At 43.0% G+C, this 23837-nt stretch overlaps 4 protein-coding genes across 7 annotated transcripts in view; all 4 read left to right on the forward strand.

The window, feature by feature from the left end:
- The window catches only part of LOC135333313 (E3 ubiquitin-protein ligase TRIM71-like), a 2792-nt gene extending 425 nt beyond the window's left edge, over positions 1–2367 (forward strand). The window contains exon 2 of the mRNA XM_064528278.1: positions 85–2367. Coding sequence (XP_064384348.1) covers positions 95–2305 — 2211 coding nt within the window. The 5' untranslated portion in view covers positions 85–94 and the 3' untranslated portion in view covers positions 2306–2367. The remainder of the gene's footprint in view (positions 1–84) is intronic.
- Positions 1–3503, forward strand: part of LOC135333366 (ATP-binding cassette sub-family F member 3-like) — a 20174-nt gene extending 16671 nt beyond the window's left edge. The window contains exons 8-9 of the mRNA XM_064528346.1: positions 2459–2850; positions 3360–3503. The gene's annotated coding sequence lies outside the window, so the exon portion shown is untranslated. The remainder of the gene's footprint in view (positions 1–2458; positions 2851–3359) is intronic.
- Positions 3496–23837, forward strand: part of LOC135333316 (E3 ubiquitin-protein ligase TRIM71-like) — a 26301-nt gene continuing 5959 nt past the window's right edge. For 2 of the 4 annotated variants that reach the window (XR_010393817.1, XM_064528281.1), the window contains exon 1: positions 23030–23214. The gene's annotated coding sequence lies outside the window, so the exon portion shown is untranslated. Of the gene's footprint in view, positions 3677–3853; positions 3966–4601; positions 4734–23029; positions 23215–23837 lie in introns of those variants that run through there. The other 2 variants (XR_010393819.1, XR_010393818.1) reach the window with 2 other exon arrangements.
- LOC135333356 (E3 ubiquitin-protein ligase TRIM71-like) lies at positions 14815–17762 on the forward strand. Its single transcript, XM_064528336.1, has 2 exons — positions 14815–16099; positions 16234–17762. Exon 2 carries the CDS (start codon positions 17050–17052, stop codon positions 17647–17649), a length of 600 nt encoding a protein of 199 aa, XP_064384406.1. The 5' UTR covers positions 14815–16099; positions 16234–17049; the 3' UTR covers positions 17650–17762.

The raw sequence follows: 23837 nt of genomic DNA on the forward strand, positions 1-23837 counted from the left end.
TGCTTGAATTCTTTGCTATTATTATTATAAAGCTTGACACGCCCCCTTTTTAGCGTATTGTTATCCTTTTCTCTCCCCCCTCAGTTTTGTGTCAATGGCTGAGAGGCCGAGTGCTGCTCAAGAAGCTCTCTCCAAAGTGGAGGACCAGCTGTCATGCCTAGTCTGTCTGGAGCCCTACACCAACCCTCGACTGCTCTCCTGTTTCCACGTCTACTGTCAACATTGTCTCGAGGATATAGTTGCCCACAATCGACAAGGCCAGCTGGAATGCCCCAAGTGTCGCCGGCCCACCCCCCTACCCCCCACTGGTGTGAGTGGCCTCCAGGCTGCCTTCAATGTACACCATCTTTTTGACATCCAGGAAACACTCAAGAAGATTAAAGAGCCTCAGAAATTAGCCTGTGAGAAATGCTCCAAAACGACTCGTAAAGCCACCAGCTTTTGCCGACAATGCACCAAGTTCATCTGCGAGAAGTGTACCGATATGCACAAAGAGTGGGAGGAGTTCGAAGGTCACGAAGTTGTCACTATCGAAAAAGTGGAAGGGGATTTAATTCGTCTTGTTTCTCCGAATAAGGTGACCCCTCGCTGCCCCAAACACAACAAAAGCCTCAAGTTGTACTGTGAACCTTGTGGAGAGTTGATCTGTATCCATTGCACCGTCCAAATACACAAAGACCACAAGTACTGTGTGATTGCCGACACCTTTGAGAGCCACATGAAAAATATCTTGGACTCCCTGGGACCCGTTGAGAAACAGCTAGAGGCCACCGACACAGCTCTCGTCAATCTGGATGGACGACATGCCGAAATTGTTGAACACAGAGGAAAAATTGCGACCAATATTCACTCGAAATTTGATGAGATTCGTCGAGCTCTTGATGCTCGTGAGGGGGAGCTTATGGCCGAGTTGGAAGGCCACACCCAACAACAGCTCAAGAGCCTCTCTGCTCAGCGAGAGGAGGTGGAGATCCTCCAAACCCAACGTAGCAGCTGCCTGCATTTCGTGAGGGAGAGCATTCGTACAGGGTCTCCAGGAGACGTGCTCAAGATGAAGCAAGGTGTGGTGAAGCAAGTGAGAGAGCTGGTGGACACCTTTGACCCCAACACCCTAGAGCCTCGTGAGACAACCAACACCTTGTTTGTGCCTTCTGCTCAGCTAGTTAAAGAGTGCAAGAAGTTCGGTGTCTTATATTGTGATATTGTTATTCCTCAAAAAGCAATTGTTGGACAAAAAGTAACTGCATATTATCGATTCCTCTGTCCCCTAAATTCAGCACCACCAGAAGCCAAACTTATCTCCAAAATAACTGACAAAACCACAAACTGTGTTGTGAAGGAACGAGGGAAGGGAGAGTACGAGATCTCCTACCAGCCGACAGTGAGCGGGGCCAGCGAGCTGATTGTGAGTGTGGGTGGAGAGGAGGTGGCAGGAAGTCCATTCCCTGTGGCAGTCAAGACTCCGATCGATAAACTAGGAACTGTTATCAAGACTATCAATGATCTCAGGAAACCTCGAAGTGTGGCACTCAACCAAGCTGGGGAGATAATTGTGGCTGAACTTGATGCTGGTATTGTCTCGATATTTAGCCCCACAGGAGACAAGCTGCGAACATTAGACACTCGAGGCACAGCTGTTGGGGAGATGAAGAAACCTCGTGGTGTGGCAGTGGACGGTGATGACAATATTCTGGTGGTGGACGCTGTTAATCATCGACTGTTAAAGTTCTCACGTGGAGGAGACCTGATGGCAGCAGTTGGTAGTCATGGCAATGGTCCTGGACAGTTGAACGATCCTTATGGTGTTTGTGTCAACAGTGTCAATGGGAAGGTGTATGTGGTTGATCGTCTAGCTCACTGTGTTCACATCTTCAACTCTGACCTCACCTTCTCCACCAAGTTCGGCAGTGAAGGCAGTGGTAATGGACAGTTTAAATATCCCTGGGACGTTGCATCCGATCGTAGTGGTTGTGTGTATGAGGTTGATCATGGTAATTATCGAGTGCAAGTCTTCACACCCGATGGTGGCTATCTGAGGCAGTTTGGGGCGAAGAGAGGCAGTGGAAATGGAGAACTTGACAGGCCTGCCAGCATCTGTGTGGACAGTGATGATCTGGTGTATGTGGGGGAGAGTGGGAACAAGCGTGTCTCAGTGTTCACGTGTGAGGGAGTGTTTCTCAAGTCGTTTGGATCGTATGGATCTGGACCAGGACAGTTCGACAGTCCTTATGGCATAGCAGTAGACCAGTGTGGTGTGGTGTATGTGTCTGATTGTAGCAACAATAGAGTGCAAATATTTTCCTAGTTTATTTTTGTTATTAAATTATTGAGTTATTGTAACATTGCTAATGAATATTGAAATTGAAACCAGTGAATTCTTTTCCCATGCTGTCTCTGTGTACGTGTGTACTGAGTCTCTCCTGTTATAGTCGTACCTTTAGTATCCCCTCCGCTGCAGGGTCTCCATGGTGCTGGTGGTTGGTGTCAAAACTGGTACGGCCAAGGTCAAGGTCCGTCTGAGGGAGAGGGCGTGGCAGGGGGTGGAGCCTGATATCATCAAGCTACTAGTCATTGAGAACATGATTCTACAACCCTCCATGGATGTGTACATTCTTCCACTGTCCTTTGTCGAGTTCGGGTGGAGAGATGGAAGTATGGGAGGTTAGAGGTCATCACCATGCCATCAGAGCAGTATTCATTGGAGCTGACCAATACGACAGTGGGGAGACTCCACCCACAGAGGTCAAGGGTCACCGGACTGGAACTTCAATGTACGTGGTGATCGTCCAATCAGAATGCTCTACCCATGCACCCCCCAGACCTCCTCACTACAACACAAGGACTCAGATAGTAAGTGTGTTGTTGAGGGGGACAACTTTTTTGCCACTGATTTTAGCATACCATTACTTTGATAGAACTTCCTATAAGAGTTACATGTGTACAGTGGTGGCTGTACCACTTTGAGAACCTGTAACTTGAATTTCGGTAGTCTGATTTCAATTTTCTGAAGTTATGGGAGCTTTTTTTAAGTTAAATGGAGCTCATTCATTTGGTATGCTTAAAATTGATCATAATTATAGCCAGATTTCAGCTAAATACCATGGACTACAGTCCTGGTCTTTTTCTGACATTTTGTTGCTCATAATGTGGTGATTGATTGTGCTATTTCATAAAACCATAAAACCATTGAAATTGAACCACCAGAACATAATGTAGTCTGGTATCCCAGTATCATAAGGTTGGTGGAATTGTGTTGACTGCATGCTACGTGTATACTAGTACACAATACATGTAATTCTTTATTATACTGCACACCATACTGTACTTATCCACACGCCCACACACACACACACACACAGCTCCCTGAGTGTCAATTTCTTTCTTTCTCTCCTCCTTCGCAATCCACCAGAACTGACGTCTAATGAAATACTGCTCTTCAATCACCCTCTAAACAAGGGGGCCCTCACTATAACCCACGGCTCTGATTATTCCTGATAATGTCATTGAGTTACTTGACTGTTTGCAGCACTCAGACACTGGTGAGGTTCATGACCTCCCGACCCTCATAACCAAGCACCAGGTGGTGGAGATCAACGACCCAGTGCAAGTGACCCCCAAACACCTCGTCATTCTCTGGGACCCCCAAACAGAGTTCAAATACCAGCACCAATTGAATGTGAGTGTGCTAGCTAGCTTGTTGAGAGCTAAACCTGTGTAGGGTACCAGCTACATAGGCTTGTACATGGCTTGTAATAATAATTACCGTATAGCGAGTAATTTACGTGAGGTAGAAATGTTCGTATTTTTCGTATTGTAGAGCATCATACAAAAATGAAAACTGCTCTACCGCTAGGTTCAACGTCACTATCCTGAGCTGTACCAATATTTAGAATACAAAGTGCACGTAAGAACAGTTCATATGAACATTTGCATCAAAGAAAAGTGTAGTAGACAGTTGTATAATTCAGATTTTTTTTATATCAGGTGACTGAATGGTCTTGTGAGGTGGAGGGGATTGCTCACCACTAGGACCAAGGGGAAGTCCCTAGTGGTAGCCGTGGATACCAAAAACACGGCTCACTTTGATAAACGGAGGTACCGTACATTATGCAATATGTATTGCTAGGAGCTCATAGAGAGGATTATCCAACTCCCACGCACACTCCATTCTAATCTCCTGTTTAGCAATAAATGGCCGAAATTGATGACTTAGCATGCAGGGGAGGGATAGTTGAACATCTTTCAATAGCCGTAACTTTATCTAATGTCAAAACTCTCACGATACTTTTTTCTGAAAGCTTAGAAAGAGACCTTTCAAATTATGTTTTTCGATCTAAAATTTTGTTGTGGACAGAATTTGTTGTTATTCGGAAGTAATGAACTTTGAGGTCTCTTTCTAAGCTTACACAAAATCAGAAAATCGTTGAAATAATTATGATCCACTGAATTCAAGTTTTGGCAACGTAAACATGCAGTCCTCGGACCATTGATTAAACTGATGGGGTTGTTGAACGGCCATAACTTTATCACACCCACACACACACACACACACACACACACCCACCCACACACACCACACACACACACACACACACACACAGCCACGGGGCAGACACTGCGTTGTGACGTATTTGTAGCCTCAATTGAGCGTATTGAGATCACAACTCGTACGAGGGAGCTGCTGTTGGGGGAGGAGCCCGAGCGTTTCAGTGTGCAGGCTTTTTACGAGGAAGGTACGTACGTTTCAAAGGGGTTAATGTGAAAACAGTTACAGTTAAGTAGTGGGTGTGTTGATAGTCATCCATCACTAGGTTTGCTGGGAAATTTGTAATCCATTCTCTAGAATTTATTTGTGTACCTAATTTGCTCGTTATTCTCTGACCCTTGTACTCAGAGATGTGCCCACAGAATAAGGCCTATAGTTTACTAGGATCATTTATGAGATGGAGGTTTGAAAAATTAAGATATTCCGGGCACACCACTGTCAGTGTGTACTGTATACCGTATAGCGGGTAGGGTATAAACTTTCGTAGAATGACCGTTGAAAGGTTTTCGCGGATTTAATTTTCACGGAATAGCAGCCTTTCTGCAGCATGCATGCGATATTAAATTCTAAACCTGTGTAGGGTACCAGCTACATAGTCTTGTACATGGCTTGTAATAATTATTATTATACGTGTATAATTATGATGATCCCATTTTGTACTACATCAGGAGTGCATGAACTCCTGGTACTATAATAATTATTATCGGGTTTAAAATACAGCGACTTTTCAATTACAAATTGCGAAATTTGCTCAATAGATTGGTCATGCAATTTCCCATTTATAGTTACAACGTAATCAAGCTTGTACAGTGTCATTCACATGTCCATTAACCTCTCATTGGATAGTACTGTCCCTATTCCTGTGTTGTACACTACTGTCTATTTAATTGTAGATTGTGTTATTTATGTTTATGTGATCAATTTCCTGAACCAATTTTCCCTCCCCCCACAGTCTCGTCCATGGACAAAGATGATGTGTACAGTTTTGGAGTGCTTGCTTGTGAAGTGGTGAATGCCAGATTTCTTGAAGCTGCTGTATTTCTTGGTCTGCTATCGAGTATGGAAGGTGTATGGCGGGAGCTCCACCCACTCATCACCTCCTGTGTCTCTCACTCCCCTCAGGACAAACCCGGCCCTCCATGGACACTGTGCTACACCACATCAAACAATTGGACTCTGAGTCTTAGCATTGGTGCATGATTATTAATTTGTGTAAAGAAATTTTGTTAGCAAACAAAGTGGGGGAGGGGCTGCTCAAGATGAGGGGGTGTTGCATATGGGGTCAGAGATCAGAAAGCCATGTGGACTCACTGAAAACTGTACTAGATATCATGCAAGATGAAGGCAGCCTTGATAGCAGCCACGGTCCTCACACTTGTCTGCTCCCTTCATAAAGCCAGCTCTCTGGGGAAGCAGAACTTACAGGTGGTTTTACTTCCCTATGTCCCCTCCAGCACTGGAGTCAAGGTCAACTTCACTCTGAGCTCCCCTCAAGGTTGCTGCTCTTGGTCAGTGTACCTACTGTGTGTGTGTAGGGGAGGGGGATACTGGTGCAAGCTGTGACCCTGAATTACAGTCAATAGTTAATTAAGCTTGGTGCAAAGATTTAGTCCTAAAAACAATTTTAACATGACTTAATATTGCTCGGTGAATTCCAGCGTCCAATAATTATTATATAATTATAGTGCAATAAAAATAATTAATGATTACGTATAATTATTATGCCACGCCCACACACACACAGGTTGAGCATTAAACCGGACATAGTGTCAGATATCTAACCATGCAGCTAGCATACTTGTAGTGATACATGTGTGTCTCTCCCCTGCCCTAACCACACACCCTCACACACGTGCAGGTGTTGGCAAGTCCACCCTCCTCCGCTCTATGGCGTGTCGTGAGCTGCGTCTACCAGCTGGTGTGAGTGTACTACACGTGGAGCAAGAGGTCACTGGGGACAACACACTAGCACTGGATAGTGTACTCGAGTGTGACACTGAGAGAGTGCAGCTGCTCGCTAGAGAGGGGGAGCTACTGGCCTCAGAGGAAAAGGACACAGCAGCAGGCAGGTCTGTGTACCAGAGGGGGGGGGGGGTGTTTTAAGTATGGTAAAATTACAATAATGAAAAATAAAATGTTATTTCCAAATTAGTATCCAGCTATAATTAGGGTTACCAGTGTGTAGGTGTCCTAGTGTGTAGTGTACTGTGTGTTTGACTGCTAGTGAGCATTCGTATGATTATGGTTTGTGTGTATATTTTCATTCAGTACTTTATTTACCTTTCATCTGCCCCTCCCTCTGTTTGTGTAGGGCTTCTGATGAGCTGGCTGAGGTATACCTTCCACTACAGGAGATAGACGCTGACAAAGCACCAGCAAGGTAACTGTACCCAGTAGATCAAGTACCATCTTACACACTGTGCTCACTCACTCACAGAGCTGGCTGTATTCTGGCTGGTCTGGGGTTCACTCCACAGAAGAATGAGATTTGATCTGGCTAGGACACTGTTTGCAAGGTAAGCAGTTTTTGTGAGACGGAAGTGCTGACATTAATTAATCTTCTGTTTTCTAGGGGAAGGCGTGGGTGTTTTTTCAGAATCAGGCCTGTTTTCAGAGCGCTATCTTTTAGCTGCTATAATTTGAATTCCGTGGATACAATTTCAATGATTTTCTAATTTTCTGAAAGCTTAGAAAGAGACCTTTCAAATGGTGTCATCGAAGTTTATATTTGAGAGATAAAAGTATTTGCCAATTTGGCCATACCATGAATGGTCCAAGGCCGAAAAATTACAAATTAGGGCCCCAACAAAATTTTGGATCGAAACACATCATTTGAAAGGTCTATTTCTAAGCTTTCAAAAAATCATAACATTTTTGACATTGGATCAACGGTATTAAAGTTAATGGCTGTTGAAAAATCAGGTTTGTTTTTAGAGCTATCTTTTAGAGGCCATAACTTGTGTTAGGAACGTCCTATTTAAAAAACTCAAAGACGCATTCTGTAGCTCTGAGAAAGCACTATTGTATACAATTAAAGTGTGTTAAAACCGCTAATTGCTCGCAGTGCCAAAGCTCCCTAATTTGTGTGTCCTATGCTGTAGATGTGGGAACACGGAACCATCGTCGGTTGTGTGCAGTGTATTATAGTCGTACCCCCGGGTTTGAAGTGATCCATGGACTACTGGACCGTGTCATGTAGCTGCTGGAGGTGTCCTTCACCAAAGATGGCAGTGGATACTTCCTCAAGGCAGCTGAAGGTGAGCAGCTGTGTATGTGTGTTAGGGACTTGTGAAGGAACTACTGTCTATGCATTCAGTCCAGTTTGTTGGGAATTAGTGTCTTTGAGTTTTTGAAGTGTATGTGTTGGGAAGATTATTTTGTCGGAAAATTAATTCCTACAACTACACTTGCTCACTGCCCACACTTCTGCACTGCTTGTGTTTACTGCCCCCTCCCCTTCACACACACTCCACAGACTCTACCTAGTTCCCGGGCCTTTGTGCAGAGGTGTGTGTACGTGGGAAGGTGACCAGGAAACTGGGCATGCTCCATCCTGGTGTGTCTAGCCCTGTTGTGCAGCTCTAGTGTGTGTGAGACTGGGAGGTGTGTCTGGTGCAGTTGTTCTCACGGCCTCCTCCAACCAGTACCTGCCCTCCGTACTCTCCAGGGAGAACCTATCTCCTCAGGTTAGTGTGTGTTCATGACCTCCTTGACAGTATTTACCCAGGTGTGTGTTTAGGGTCAATACTGCAAGGTCATGTACTGTACATAATTATGTCATGTACATATAATTATAGCCTGGATCCCAGGGTAGGCCGGTGAACGAGGCTAGTACATATAATCCTTTTGTTTGTGTTTTCAATCCCTTCATTTTTGGTTGCTATTATCCATAGTGTGGCTTGATCCTCTTTATAATCACAACAGAAATCGGTTGAGCTATCGTGCCCCAGAGGAATCAGCTTGAGATCCAGGATTTAATTGCAACCTTTGACCTTTTATTGAATTAAGCCACAAGATATGGAAATTAGCCTTCTGTGGCTACGGTATAATTTTGATGTACTGGCTTGCTGTACTGGATAGATCTAGGTATAGTAAGCTTTCCAAGCAGGCAAATAAAGAACAGAAACGCTAAGCTGCTATATGCAGCAAAGGTCAAGAACCCAGAACAAGAATGTTTAATCTTTCATTAAACGTGACCCTATTGACCCTGGCGTTCCTCCTCTGACACCTTCCCACCCTACACAAATACATCTTCACCCACCCACACCACACACCAAACACACCACCACACCACACACACACACACACACACACACACACACACACACACACACACACACACACTCCAGTTGACAGCTCTGGAGGATGATGCAGTGATTGCTGCCTACCTTCTACCTGCTACTGGTGGTGTCAAGTCAAGAGAGATTTTGTCCTCTACAAGTTCACAGCACATGAGGTTTGTTATAATTATAGTGTTGTGTTTGGAATGATGGTAGTAAGCAGTGGGTACACTGTTAGGTTCCAGTGATCAGTACGGTAGTAACAATGTGCATAATACATACTGTGTACAGTTGCAAATTACGCAAGCTAACATTAAGTCCTTTTGGGACAAAAGTCTCTAAATTGTGAATCCAAAAGTCTTCTAATTATCTTGTAAAGTAGTTGCTGTGCGTGTCTATTGCTTGTACTGATAAGTTTGAGGTTTTGTGATCCGAAAAATTGAAATGTACGCATACGTAGATTGTTTTGTTATTCTTAATATTCGTTCGGTGTTGGTTTATTGTGTCCTTGAGTGTTGTCTGGGTGTATCCTCCGTATTGCTTCTTACATTTAGTGCAGGTTATTAGGTAGATAATGTTGTTTGAGTTACAGGTGAATGAGTTTCTAATGGTGTATTGGCGACCTGTCGATGTGCTTTTAAATGAATTACCCGTGTTGTAGTGCTTGCAGGTTACACATCTCGGATGCTTGCATGTTGGGATTGTTGTTTTAGTATTGATGAGGTTAGGCATCATACCTGCAGCAGTCGTGTGTGGTTGACAAGCTCCTTCATTACCTAGCATAAGAATAATATATTATATAATTTGCTCGTCTGTGTGGTTGATTCGTGCTACCACTAATTCATTGCGTAGAGTTTTGTGGCCTAAAGTAATAAATCGTGGATGTGCGACGTATTTAGAAATTGTTTTGTAGTTTTGTAAGATCGTGGATTTTAACAGACTAAATACTGGTGGAGGTAAACAGTTTAGGATTGGTCGTCGCATAGAGTTTTGGGGTGGTGTTGGTGAAAGGTATCGTTGTCTATCTTTATACGCTATAGTTTTCAGTGTTTTGTTGATAAGTTGTTTGGGGCATCCTCGTTGTAATAGTGTTTGTTGGAGTAGTGTGATTGTTGCATAGTAGTTACTAGTCAGGCTGTTTGTACGTACATATCTGATGCATTCTCCTGGAATAATACCTTTGTATAATTTGCGTGAGTGGGCTGAATTGTAATGTACCTATTGATACAAGTTTGTTTGTTTTTGGTATGTTTTCGTGTCGAGTGTGTTGGTGTAGGGAAAGGTGTCGTGCTTGAAAATAGTGATGTCTAAAAAATTGGTTTGTGTTTGAGAGTGACTGGAGGTGAAATGCAGTGAGGAGTGAAAGGTGTTGAGAGCTGTGAGAAAGGTGTTTAGTTGGTCAGAGCTATGTGGCCAGATTACCAAAATATCATCAATGTAACCTTTACCAATTTAGCACTAAATCCTTTAGAACCTCCTCCAACCAGTACCTGCCCTCCGTACTCTCCAGGGAGAACCTATCTCCTCAGGTTAGTGTGTGTTCATGACCTCCTTGACAGTATTTACCCAGGTGTGTGTTTAGTGTCAATACTGCAAGGTCATGTACTGTACATAATTATGTCATGTACATATAATTATAGCCTGGATCCCAGGGTAGGCCGGTGAACGAGGCTAGTACATATAATCCTTTTGTTTGTGTTTTCAATCCCTTCATTTTTGGTTGCTATTATCCATAGTGTGGCTTGATCCTCTTTATAATCAACAGAAATCGGTTGAGCTATCGTGCCCCAGAGGAATTAGCTTGAGATGCAGGATTTAATTGCAACCTTTGACCTTTTATTGAATTAAGCCACAAGATATGGAAATTAGCCTTCTGTGGCTACGGTATAATTTTGATGTACTGGCTTGCTGTACTGGATATATCTAGGTATAGTAAGCTTTCCAAGCAGGCAAATAAAGAACAGAAACGCTAAGCTGCTATATGCAGCAAAGGTCAAGAACCCAGAACAAGAATGTTTAATCTTTCATTAAACGTGACCCTATTGACCCTGGCGTTCCTCCTCTGACACCTTCCCACCCTACACAAATACATCTTCACCCACCCACACCACACACCACACACACCCTCACCCACACCACCACCACACCACACACACACACACACACACACACACACACACACACACACACTCCAGTTGACAGCTCTGGAGGATAATGCAGTGATTGCTGTGTCTTCTACCTGCTACTGGTGGTGTCAGGTCAAGAGAGATTTTGTCCTCTACAAGTTCACAGCACATGAGGTTTGTTATAATTATAGTGTTGTGTTTGGAATGATGGTAGTAAGCAGTGGGTACACTGTTATCAGGTTCCAGTGATCAGTACGGTAGTAACAATGTGGATAATACATACTGTGTACAGTTATAAATTACGCAAGCTAACATTAAGTCCTTTTGGGACATAAGTCTCTAAATTGAAATTGGTTGCTAAAATTAATTGTGAATCCAAAAGTCTTCTAATTGTTTCAGTTCTTGTAAAGTAGTTGCTGTGTGTGTCTATTGCTTAAGCTTGTACTGATAAGTTTGAGGTTTTGTGATCCGAAAAATTGAAATGTACGCATACGTAGATTGTTTTGTTATTCTTAATATTCGTTCGGTGTTGGTTTATTGTGTCCTTGAGTGTTGTCTGGGTGTATCCTCCGTATTGCTTCTTACATTTAGTGCAGGTTATTAGATAGATAATGTTGTTAGAGTTACAGGTGAATGAGTTTCTAATGGTGTATTGGCGACCTGTCGATGTGCTTTTAAATGAATTACCCGCGTTGTAGTGCTTGCAGGTTACACATCTCGGATGCTTGCATGTTTGGATTGTTGTTTTAGTATTGACGAGGTTAGGCATCATACCTGCAGCAGTCGTGTGTGGTTGACAAGCTCCTTCATTACCTAGCATAAGAATAATATATTATATAATTTGCTCGTCTGTGTGGTTGATTCGTGCTACCACTAATTCATTGCGTAGAGTTTTGTGGCCTAAAGTAATAAATCGTGGATGTGCAACGTATTTAGAAATTGTTTTGTAGTTTTGTAAGATCGTGGATTTTAACAGACTAAATACTGGTGGAGGTAAACAGTTTAGGATTGGTCGTCGCGTAGAGTTTTGGGGTGGTGTTGGTGAAAGGTATCGCTGTCTATCTTTATACGTTGAATAATACCGTTATATAATTTGCGTGAGTGGGCTGAATTGCTCTCTCTTCTTTTATACGCCCTTGGTAATACTATGTGCCCCCCATAAGACCTCAGCTACAGGTGTCCATTGTATATAGCTGACTGGCCAGCACTGACCTGTATGAAAGTTTCCCAACTTCTACACTCAAAATTAATTTTGTGGCACATGTACATGCACCTAACCTTGGCACAGTGTGCCCTTTGATCAAAATGCATGTGTGCCTTTAGTCTTCCCATTTTAGTACTATACATCTTCTGATAGAGTTTCTGGTTAGATAGCCTGTGGCTGGCCCTTGACCCTGACTCCCCAGAGTACCTAACTGACCTAGGGGGGGGGGGGGGGGGGGTGCTAGATTGGTGTGTGCATTATTAGTGAGTTTTCATGCATAGTTTTGGCCTTTAGCAAAGCAATTGATCTGGCCTTATAGGCTATGGTAAACCGTTTGCTTTTTGCGTTTCAAGATCGATACTTGTCAATCAGAATGATACACCAATAATTCTATTTATCGTGACTTGTCTGTGCTTCAAACTTCTATCATGGCATTCATAATTACAAAAATCGTTATTGATATTCATAAGTAAACGGTTTACCGTAACCTTATACATCGTGTTAAAGCCAATGATTATGCTTTACTAGGATTTGGCACCACTTTTGATAAAGTTAAGGTCTAGTATAGAGCATTGTTTTAGTGAATCTATTTTTCCAGTAAACTCATTAATTAACATGCACTCCCACCTACACGGAATGTTGTAAAAGGCGAAGTGTGGAATGGAATGGAGTATGGAAGAACAGATTTCAAGAACACATCATGCAACCATTAGAAACTGTTGTAAGATGTGCACAATTAGCTAGTGTACAACCAAGCCCAACTTGTTATGCAACTAGCTTTACAGCTTAAATAGAAGAGGGAGGAGATTAAGTAGAACCATCCGTGTATCCCTTGAGGCTTAGTTCTAACATGGGAAGGCGTTAAAATAATGTTATTTTGCTTCCACTTCCACTTCATATTTGAGGCCCTACAGGACACGTACAGCACACTACTTAGCTATGTACACACTATATCATGTACATGATCGATGTAGGCACATCTCATAATTGTGAAAAGTGCTCTGTGTATCGTTCTCTAGCTACTTCACGACAATCAAGTTACTGGTTTATGGGGCTTTGAGATGTATGCATTTGAATTAAAATATATAAAATAGTTTCGTGGGAGTGCATCACGTGAGCTGCTTCCGTTTCCTCTGCTGTAACTACAGTTGCAACATAATTATATGGCAAGGGCTTGGTGTACACAACTGTACAGGCAAGGGCTTGGTGTACACGACTGTACAGTCAAGGGCTTGGTGTACACGACTGTACAGGCAAGGGCTTGGTGTACACGACTGTACAGGCAAGGGCTTGGTGTACACGACTGTACAGTCAAGGGCTTGGTGTACACGACTGTACAGTCAAGGGCTTGGTGTACACGACTGTACAGTCAAGGGCTTGGTGTACACGACTGTACAGTCAAGGGCTTGGTGTACACGACTGTACAGGCAAGGGCTTGGTGTACACGACTGTACAGGCAAGGGCTTGGTGTACACGACTGTACAGGCAAGGGCTTGGTGTACACGACTGTACAGTCAAGGGCTTGGTGTACACGACTGTACAGGCAAGGGCTTGGTGTACACGGCTGTACAGGCAAGGGCTTGGTGTACACGGCTGTACAGTCAAGGGCTTGGTGTACACGGCTGTACAGTCAAGGGCTTGGTGTACACGACTGTACAGTCAAGGGCTTGGTGTACACGACTGTACAGTCAACTTATGCAAATATAAATTTCTGCCACAATAATAACTACACCACAGCATAAGCAATTAAACAATTTGTGAAAGAGAGTGTTTCACATGTGCATGTTGGATTGATTGACTTTTTTCGTTAAACACTCTCACACTGTTTGAAGATAACCCTTTACCAGTCAAATTGTTGTAACAAAGGAGCATGCTATCAACTTGTCAATAATTATTGATCAACTGATATTGGATTGTGTGGTAGATAAAGAGTGTCATGAATGCGATTATCCTTTGAAGTTTAATTGCTGAGCTGTTGAATTAGCTGACACTTGAAACTGGAGTGGCCGGCTCTGGAAGCACTATTCATTTTGTATACTCTTTGTTCCTGGTGATCTTAATTAACTGCTTATTCTCTTGTTCAGCAGTAGGAGTTTAAAGAGTGAATGTTAGAAGTAGATAGGGCTATTTTATAGTGCTGATTCTGAATCTGGTGTTATTTAGTGCTAGCTACCAATTAAAGTCGAGTTAATGGTGTTTTAAAGCGTGTTGGGGGAGATAACGTTGTTGTACACTCAGATTCAGAATCAGCAGGGTTAAATTACCTAGGAAAGGGAGTTAAACATTTGTTTTTTCTAACTGAAAGGTGCGGATTTAGATAACTAGCTCAAACTTCTATCTATGCTTCTATTCACTTGCAATGGCTACAGTTGCTGAGTATACTGGTGAACACTGTACTCTGGAGTATTGTCCTAACTATTGATGAAGCACGTACTAGTCTACCAACTGTCAAGATTACTAATTAAGGGACCAGCTATAGTGTATGAAAGACAAAAATGCGCTGGTACTACTCTTGGATTAACTTTTATGAAGCTATGAGGGTAATTTGTGACTCATCATTCACGGCTCCTTTTGATAGTTTTAAAGTAATGGTTGGCGAAGAAAAGCTGAGCTTAGTACGAAACGTGGACTAAACTGTTTTTGTAATGTGTACTGGAATGTTTTCATGTGTGTTTTGATAAGTGATCACTAATTATTATGTGCCAGTGTAAACAGTTCATAGTGGTGATGCCACAGTTTGTACAAGTAGCAAAGTGTTGCACCAACTTTTAGTGACCTGCTTTACGAAAGCACTACAGGTGCTGATGCCTCGGTGGAGATGCCAAAGCTACATAACATAATATTATTACTTCTTGGATCCACTTCCGTTCGTTGTGACATCATTGTTTTACTGAGCATTATTTGATGATACCCGGAGTCCCCAGTTTCTGGGGATTATGTGGCGCATGCGCAAACAGTCGATACCAGGCCCGCTCTTCGAGGAAGAGCGGCCTGGTATCGAGGCTATCGTAAATGGTGGTGTACTAACAATTAAGGCTTCCTGGTACACCTTGTACTGATAAGTGCTCCTTCCAAGGCTTCCCCTTTGTATTGATAAGTGTTCCTTCAAGGCTTCCCCTTGTACTGTTAAGTGTTCCTTCAAGGCTTCCCCTTGTACTGATAAGTGTTCCTTAAAGGCTTCCAGATACACCTTGTACTGATAAGCGATCCTTCGCAGCGTTAACAGGAGTGGACGATAGAATACACCCCTGGCGTTCCTGGCATTAATTGTTGTGACCGCGGCCACAATGGAGCGTCTATGGACAATCTGCGGGTTTTTTATATGTGATTATTTCACAAGTTCTGATTTCTCCAGCCGGTGAGCTATGCGTAAATCCTTCTAGACGTTAGATGTGAGGAAACATTTGAAAATAAAAGTTCTGCACACGATCTGTCTAAACGTGAAGACACTTAGTACACACTGTTGAACTGGGAGAAAGAAGATTGTAGAACACTCACATTACATTCTGGTTCACAGTAGCTCAAAGATCCTAGCTATTCCTAAGGTTATCTCTGGCAGAGATTCTGACCCCAGCAGTACTAGCGTGAACTTTTTTGACCACTACTGTAATTGTTACTAGCTCTGCCCTGTACATGTACATCATAATTATAGATGCCGCATGTATATCAACATGCACCCCAACAGTCTTTCATGTACTTCTACCACACAGGTGCAGTAGATTACCGTATAGCGGGTAATTTTCGTGGGGTAAAAATTCGTTTATCTGGGCAATATAGCCACAAGTATGTGTGTACCATTATGGTCTAACCATAATCAATACTTTGATCCTATGAATATTGTTGTGCATGCATCACCTGACCTGTCACTGTGAGAGCTGTGAGTCTATAGCTGCTTTTGCCAAGCTTTGAGCTTTTCTTTCTACTACTAAACAATTTTCTAAAGGTGAGCATAATTATTGTACATGTTCTGATACATTCGTTTGTAGTTTTCGTTGCTTGAATTCTTTGCCATTATTATTATAAAGCTTGACACGCTCCCTTTTGAGCCTATTGTTATCCTTTTCTCTCCCCCCTCAGTTTTGTGTCAATGGCTGAGAGGCCGAGTGCTGCCCTACCCCCCACTGGTGTGAGTGGCCTGCTAGAGGCCACCGACACAGCTGTTATCAATCTGGATCGACGACATGCCGAAATTGTTGAACACGGAGAAAAACTTGCGATCAATATCCACTCGAAGTTCGATGAACTCCATCAAGCTCTGTATGCTCGTGAGGGGGAGCTTATGGCCAAGTTGGAAGGCCACACCAAACAACAGGTCAAAAGCCTCTCTGCTCAGCGAAAGGAGGTGGAGATCCTCCAAACCCAACGCAGCTTTGACCCCAACACCCTAGAGCCTCGTGAGACAACCAACACCTGTTTTGTGCCTTCTGCTCAGCTAGTCAAAGATTGCAAGAAATTCGTATCGTGTATTATGCTGATATTCCTCGCAAAGCTATCACTGAACAAAAAGTAACTGCATATTATCGATTCATCTGTCCCCTAAATTCAGCACCGCCAGAAGCCAAACTTATTTCCAAAATAACTAACAAAGCCACAAAATGTGTTGTGAGGGAACGAGAGAAGGGAGAGTACGAGATCGAGATCTCCTACCAACCAACAGTGGGCGGAGGCAGCGAGCTGATCGTGAGAGTGGGTGGAGAGGAGGTGGTAGGAAGTCCATTCCCTGTGGCTCTAATCGATAAACTAGGAACTGTTATCAATGATCTCAATAAACCGTATGGAGTGGCACTCAACCAAGCTGGGGAGATAAATGTGGCTGAAGGAGATGCTGGTATTGTCTCGATATTTAGCCCCACAGGAGACAAGCTGCGAACATTAGACACTCGAGGCACAGCGATGAAGAATCCTCAAGGTGTGGCAGTGGACGGTGATGACAATATTCTGGTAGTGGACGCTGGTAATCATCGACTGTTGAAGTTCTCACGTGAAGGAGATCTGATAGCAGCAATTGGTAGTCATGGCGATGGTCCAGGACAGTTTAACGATCCGATGGGTGTTTGTGTCAATAGTGTCAATGGGAAGGTGTATGTGGTTGATTATGGTCCTCACTGTGTTCACATCTTTAACTCTGACCTCACCTTCTCGAGCAAGCTCGGCAGTAAAGGCAATGGTAATGGACAGTTTAACTATCCCTTGGACGTTGCATCCGATCGTAGTGGTTGTGTGTATGTGGCTGATTGTTATCATCATCGAGTGAAAGTCTTTACACCCGATGGTGGCTATCTGAGGCAGTTTGGGAAGAGTGGCAGTGGAAATGGAGAACTTAACTCCCCTATCAGCATCTGCGTGGACAGTAATGATCTGGTGTATGTGGGGGAGAATGGGAGCCATCGTGTCTCAGTGTTCACGTGTGAGGGAGTGTTTCTCAAGTCATTTGGATCAGAGGGATCTAAACCAGGACAGTTCAGCAGTCCTTATGGCATAGCAGTAGACTAGTGTGGTGTGGTGTATGTGTCTGATTATGGCAACAATAGAGTGCAAAAGTTTATTTTTGTTAATTAAATTTTGTTGAGTTATTGTAACATTGGTAATGAATATTGAAATTGAAACCTTTGCCCATGCTGTCCCTGTGTACGTATGTACTGAGTCTCTCCTGTTATAGTCGTACCTTTAGTATCGCACCTCACCCCACCCCCCCCTCCGCTGCAGGGTGTCCATGGTGATATCGTGCAGGTGGCGGGCGTCAACAGCGGTATTACCAAGGTCAAGGTTCGTCTGAGGGAGAGGGCGTGGCAGGGGGTGGAGCCTGATATCATTAAGCTACTAGTCATTGAGAACATGATGCTACAACCCTCCATGGATGTGTACATTCTGCCACTGTCCTTTGTCGAGTATCTGATGGAGAGACGGAAGCATGAGAGGTCAGAGGTCATCACCATGCCATCAGAGCAGTATTCATTGGAGCTGACCAATTATAGCCAGGCACGTACAGCCACACCACGTGCATGCTCCTGATAATTGTCTCCTTGCTAGAGCTACATTTGTCCTTGCAGAATCTCTTGTTTCGAGCCTGTTTCCATGACGATACGACCAGTGATTGGTCATATGCCAGACTGCCCTCTATTGACTCAGACCAACAATCACAATATTCAGGTACACTTGCTGCACTGTAGTTATCGTAATTATATAATTGTCTACAGTTTCCTGTGCAGAGTATTAATTGTTATGCAATAATAGTGTACGGGCTGATGGACTTGCTTTGAGTGATCTTGCGTCTGTTGTCAAGCTTATAAGTACAATTGTGCATTGAAAATGTCAGTTTTCTAGCACGGAATAATTCATTGATTGTTGTCAGGTTTAACTGCCCCCCACATACACACACACACACAGCTCCTACCCCCCCCCCCCCCACACACACACACAGCTCATACCCCCCCCTACACACACACAGCTCATACCCCCCCCCCACACACACACACACACTCAGCTCCTACCCCCCCCACACACACACAGTTCCTACCCCCCCCACACACACACACTCAGCTCCTACCCCCCCACACACACACAGCTCCTACCCCCCCCACACACACACACACAGCTCCTAATATCTACACTGAGAATGAGCAGGTGGCCAAGTATGAGATCATAGATGGTACTCCAGTGAGGGGGGGGGTCCATCCCCATCCATCTTCATCCGTCTGTTCCTGGCAGGCTATGACCTCACACCCACTATGAGGGACATTAACAAGAAGTTCAGTGTCCGCTATTACCTCAACCTCGTGTTGGTGGATGAGGAGGAGAGGAGATACTTCAAATACCAGGTGAGGGGGTGTTGTGTTGCTAGGGGGTTGCTAGGGGAGTATCCATTGGTAACGGTGGAGTGTGGTGTAGCTAGTGTACATGAAACAATGTGTACCATCTTCTAATTACAGCACCACTCTAATAGAAGCGCCAACCAACTCCACAAAATAATTTTTATTTACTCCAATTGAGCGCCAAGTATTCCTTTCTGGAAATATTTTTTTTGCTGGCCGGCGCTTAGGCATACATGTAATTAGAAAGAAAAAAAATTATAACGCCTTAAATCAATACTACATGACTGTACAACTGATCTTTATATGATAGCAGCCTTCATGGAAACTGCTACTAGTACTCTACGTTCTATTGCTAACTGGAGTTATAATATTATCTCGTTCTATTTAGTACGAAAGACTGTGTAGGTAAGCTACCGTAGAAACTGGATTATTAGCGCTTATACTCGACCATAAGCGTATCTTTATTTTAAGCGCATGCTCAACTGCAGGCTTTTTATACTCAAATTGAAGCGCTTTTCCAATTATGCGACGGTTATTAGTGAAATTTTAGAATTGATTCATGCATGATAGCTATATAGCTGGTGATATCCATCTGGAAGGACTCTCTGCATGGATGCTGTTACCTTGTCCGAATGCTAAGAGAATGTGAGACATGGATGAGGTCCTTTTATTCCAAGTTCCTGGTCAATATGAATGTTTTTGTTTTTATAATAATTATGAATTTCAATGATGTAAATGAACTGAACTGTAACATAATAGTATGATAATTATAGATCCAGTTCGGGTTGCCTGCTTTCCTTGCTTGCTCACTTTCTAGCCAGCTTGCGAGTCAGCACTCATCACAGAGACATCCGGTTGCTGGGTGGGGCTCGAAATGACTGCATTATAGGCGCATTCTCGAATATAAGCGTATAGAGCTCTGCTATTGACCCCAAAAGCGCATGCGCTAATAATCCAGTTTCTACGATACATAAATACGTTTGTTGTGTAAGTACCATGCAGTGATTCAATCATTTTAACGATAGGGAATTATAATTACGATTTCAGTGCTTATACTGTTGTGTACAATATAAACCCGTGAACCCCTCCTCCCCCTGCAGCAGAGATTGTGCTGCGGAGGAAGGAAAAGCCGTGGAAAAGTGTTACCAAGTATTAGCTCACTGGCTCTAATTGGACTGCACTATATGTGTGTGTGTGTGTGTGACCATACTATCTATGGTGTGACGTGTTCGTTGTACTGAATACAATTATGCGGGGGCGTTGTGTGTAAATGGTGTAAACCTGCAATGTGGGGGCGGGGCTGGTATACAAGATGGCTACAAGATATGACTCCACTCCACTGACTGTGTTGTGTGTGTGTGCATAGATTATCTATGGTGTTAGCCTCTATCCCAGCCCCTCTCACCAGAGGTCTTTCTCAATTGAGAGAGGCCTGGAATCGAGGCTACTATATATGAGTACAGTATATGACTCCAACAAATCTGAACTGTTTTTTCGCCTGCTATCAAGTATGGAAGGTGTATGGCGGGAGCGCCACCCACTCATCACCTCCTGTGTCTCTCACTCCCCTCAGGACAGACCCTCCATGGACACTGTGCTACACCACATCAAACAATTGGACTCGGAGCCTTAGATGACATTTATTTATAAACATGTGAAATAGTTTTCGACTACCCCATGCTTTTACCTAGTTTATTTGTGTGATAATTATTTTGGCCGTCTTTTTTTGTCAATTTTATAACATGTTTGAATTCTCTGCAAACAAAGTGGGGGAGGGGCTGCTCAAAATGAGGGGGTGTTGAATGGGGTCAGAGGTCAGAAAGCCATGTGAATAAAAGCTATTTATATACTGTACTAGATATCAAGATGAAGGCAGCCTTGATAGCAGCCACTTCATGGTCCTCACACTCGTCTGCTCCCTTCATAAAGCCAGCTCTCTGGGGAAGCTGAATGTACCGGTGGTTTTACTTCCCTATGTCCCCTCCAGCACTGGAGTCAAGGTCAACTTCACTCTGAGCTCCCTTCAAGGTTGCTTCTCTTGATCAGTGTACCTATTGTGTATGTAGGGGAGGGGGATACTGGTGCAAGCTGTGACCCTGCTCTGTGTCTAGTTAAAGTGATTAATTAATACTGAAGATTTAGGCCTAAAATTCTATAATTATAACATTGGCTTTATATTGCACACCCACTCACACACCCTCATCCACACCACCACCCCACACACACACACCACCACCTCCACACCACCACACACACACCCTCACCCACACCACCACCCCACACACACTCCAGTTGACTGCTCTGGAGGATGATGCAGTGATTGCTGCGTACCTTCTACCTGCTACTGGTGCTGTCAGGTCAAGAGAGATTTTGTCCTCTACAAGTTCAAAGCACATGAGGTTTGTTATGCAATACACTTATCAATAGAATGTTCCTATGCATGTTATCATTCATTTATCCCTGGCAATGTAGTATTTTGCAAGAAATTCTGTGTCTTGTAAAATTCTTAATTTGCTGCAGGATATAAAGGTAATCTGATAATTATTTTCAAGGGGGAATACTCAAACCCCACCATTATTATAATTCCATAACTTGTAGTATAATAATTATTAATGTTGATCCAATGTCAACGTTTTGTGATTTTAAAAATGATGCGTTGCAATCCCAAATTTCGTCTAGCCCGTCATTTTCGGCCTTGGACCATGGGCTATTATCCATGGTGTAGCCAACTTGGCCAATAGTTTTATAGCTCAAATATAAACTTTGATAGCACCGTTTGAAAGGTCTCTTGCTAGGCTTGCAGAAAATAAGGCACGGAATTCAAGTTATGGCAGCTGAAAGAGTCCCCATACCATTAGTTTGTTTAGCCAGTCATAAGTTACTGCAGAAACATCTAACTTACTTAGATGAGAGCGGGGAAAGTTTTTAAAGATCAGCAAAAAATGAGAAATGTAACCCACATGATGTGACGACTCTTTTTTCCATTGTGAGGATACTTTTATTTCGTCTCTCAGTGGCGGATCTAGGATTCTTGAAAGGGGGGTTCCAGGGCTCTGAGCGGGTCAAGGACTGTTAAACTTACCTAAAAAAAAGGTCATCACTTCTTCGAAACAGTGAGCATGCACATTAATTAACACACCGAATTTTTCCCTAAAAAAAGGTCATCACTTTTTTCATAAGCAGTCTGCATGCACTACGCTGGAGAGTTTTTAGCCTTCATAGTCACTGAAACTGCACAGACAAAGCTTCGCAGGACTAACAAGGACTAAAGGTAAGTGAGAAGTGCATGTGAAAGCTAGTAAGAAAGGAACAACTTGCTAACTAGTTGCTTGAGCCTCCCCCTCACTTCTTTCTCAAAGGGGGGTTCAATTGAACCCAAAGAACCCCCTCTGGATCCGCCACTGTCTCTTTCCATTAAATTTTAATACCATAGCGATTGATTGTGATTCTCATATCTGGGTATCATCAAGGGCGTATAAAAGAAGAGAGGGCATGCAACTCCTATAATTATGAGCAGAGTTCAAACGTGGGCGGATGAATGTGCATGACTGTGCATGAAATGAAATTTCTATTTTTAGCAAGTCATGCAAATGCACACATTCATCCGCCCACGTTTGAACTCTGCTAGCTACGTGTACTGATAGTGGAGTTGCATGCCCTCTCTTCTTTTATACGCCCTTGGTATCATCTTATGTTATCATTAGCAAGAAAAGTTTTGATACGTAAATATTCCGACCACAAGAGAAGGCCGGTGGTGTGAGTGGGTGGGGCAATGGAGTCCACTCAACCATGCATCTCGTGGACCCAATTAAGAGTGTTCTATACACATAGAGATTATCATCCGTATGTATGTATGTATGTATGTATGTATGCTGATTTTTGTATTATGATGAATTTGAATACATTTTGTGATCTTGTGTGTGTGCATTGGGTGCATGATGTGAGATCAATTTCAACATGGTATGGAGTGTTGTTAACATGGAGGGTGACATTGTATGAGTGTGTGTTGTCTGTATATCTCAGGCAACTGGTCAGAGGGCTAGCAATAGAGTGAGTGTAGAATGTTGCTAGGCAATATAGCCACAAGTATGTGTGTACCATTATGGTCTAACCATAATCAATACTTTGATCCTATGAATATTGTTGTGCATGCATCACCTGACCTGTCACTGTGAGAGCTGTGAGTCTATAGCTGCTTTTGCCAAGCTTTGAGCTTTTCTTTCTACTACTAAACACTTTTCTAAAGGTGAGCATAAGTATTGTACATGTTCTGATACATTCGTTTGTAGTTTTCGTTGCTTGAATTCTTTGCTATTAGTGCTGATCATGTGATCTCCAGCCAATTAGCTTATCTGAAAGTAGTCAGGTGACCATGGATTAAATAACTTAATCCACACTTAAGTGTGCTTTAAGTTGGTTTGTTAATACACACTTTTTATCAAATAATTATGATACAAGCAGATTGAATCTGAATGTCATCATAATTATAATAATAATAATACAAGCAGATTGAATATGTACACAAGCAAAGCTGAAAAGTATTAGAAAGTTGAATGTTATTGTTTCGACTTGTTTCATATGTAGTAAGTGTACTGAATTGCTGACTTGACCATAGCATCGCTTTTTCGTCTGAAGAAATAGGCTCAGCTTGCTTCGAAGATGTACATACCTTTCATCAAAGGTGCTTCGAATATCATAGCTTTCCAAAAGAGCAAACCAGATACTCATTGCCATATAGTTTGCGCACAAAGTTTCCCATCCAGTAAGCCAGATTAGCTGGAGGCATATCTAGTAGTGGGATCGGGACTGTTGGTCAGCAGGAGAAATAAGTCGAGAACATGCCCAGTCAGTCCAGATAGCTTTAGATTG

This window comes from Halichondria panicea, chromosome 3 (genome assembly GCF_963675165.1).
Source record: "Halichondria panicea chromosome 3, odHalPani1.1, whole genome shotgun sequence".
NCBI lineage: Eukaryota > Metazoa > Porifera > Demospongiae > Suberitida > Halichondriidae > Halichondria > Halichondria panicea.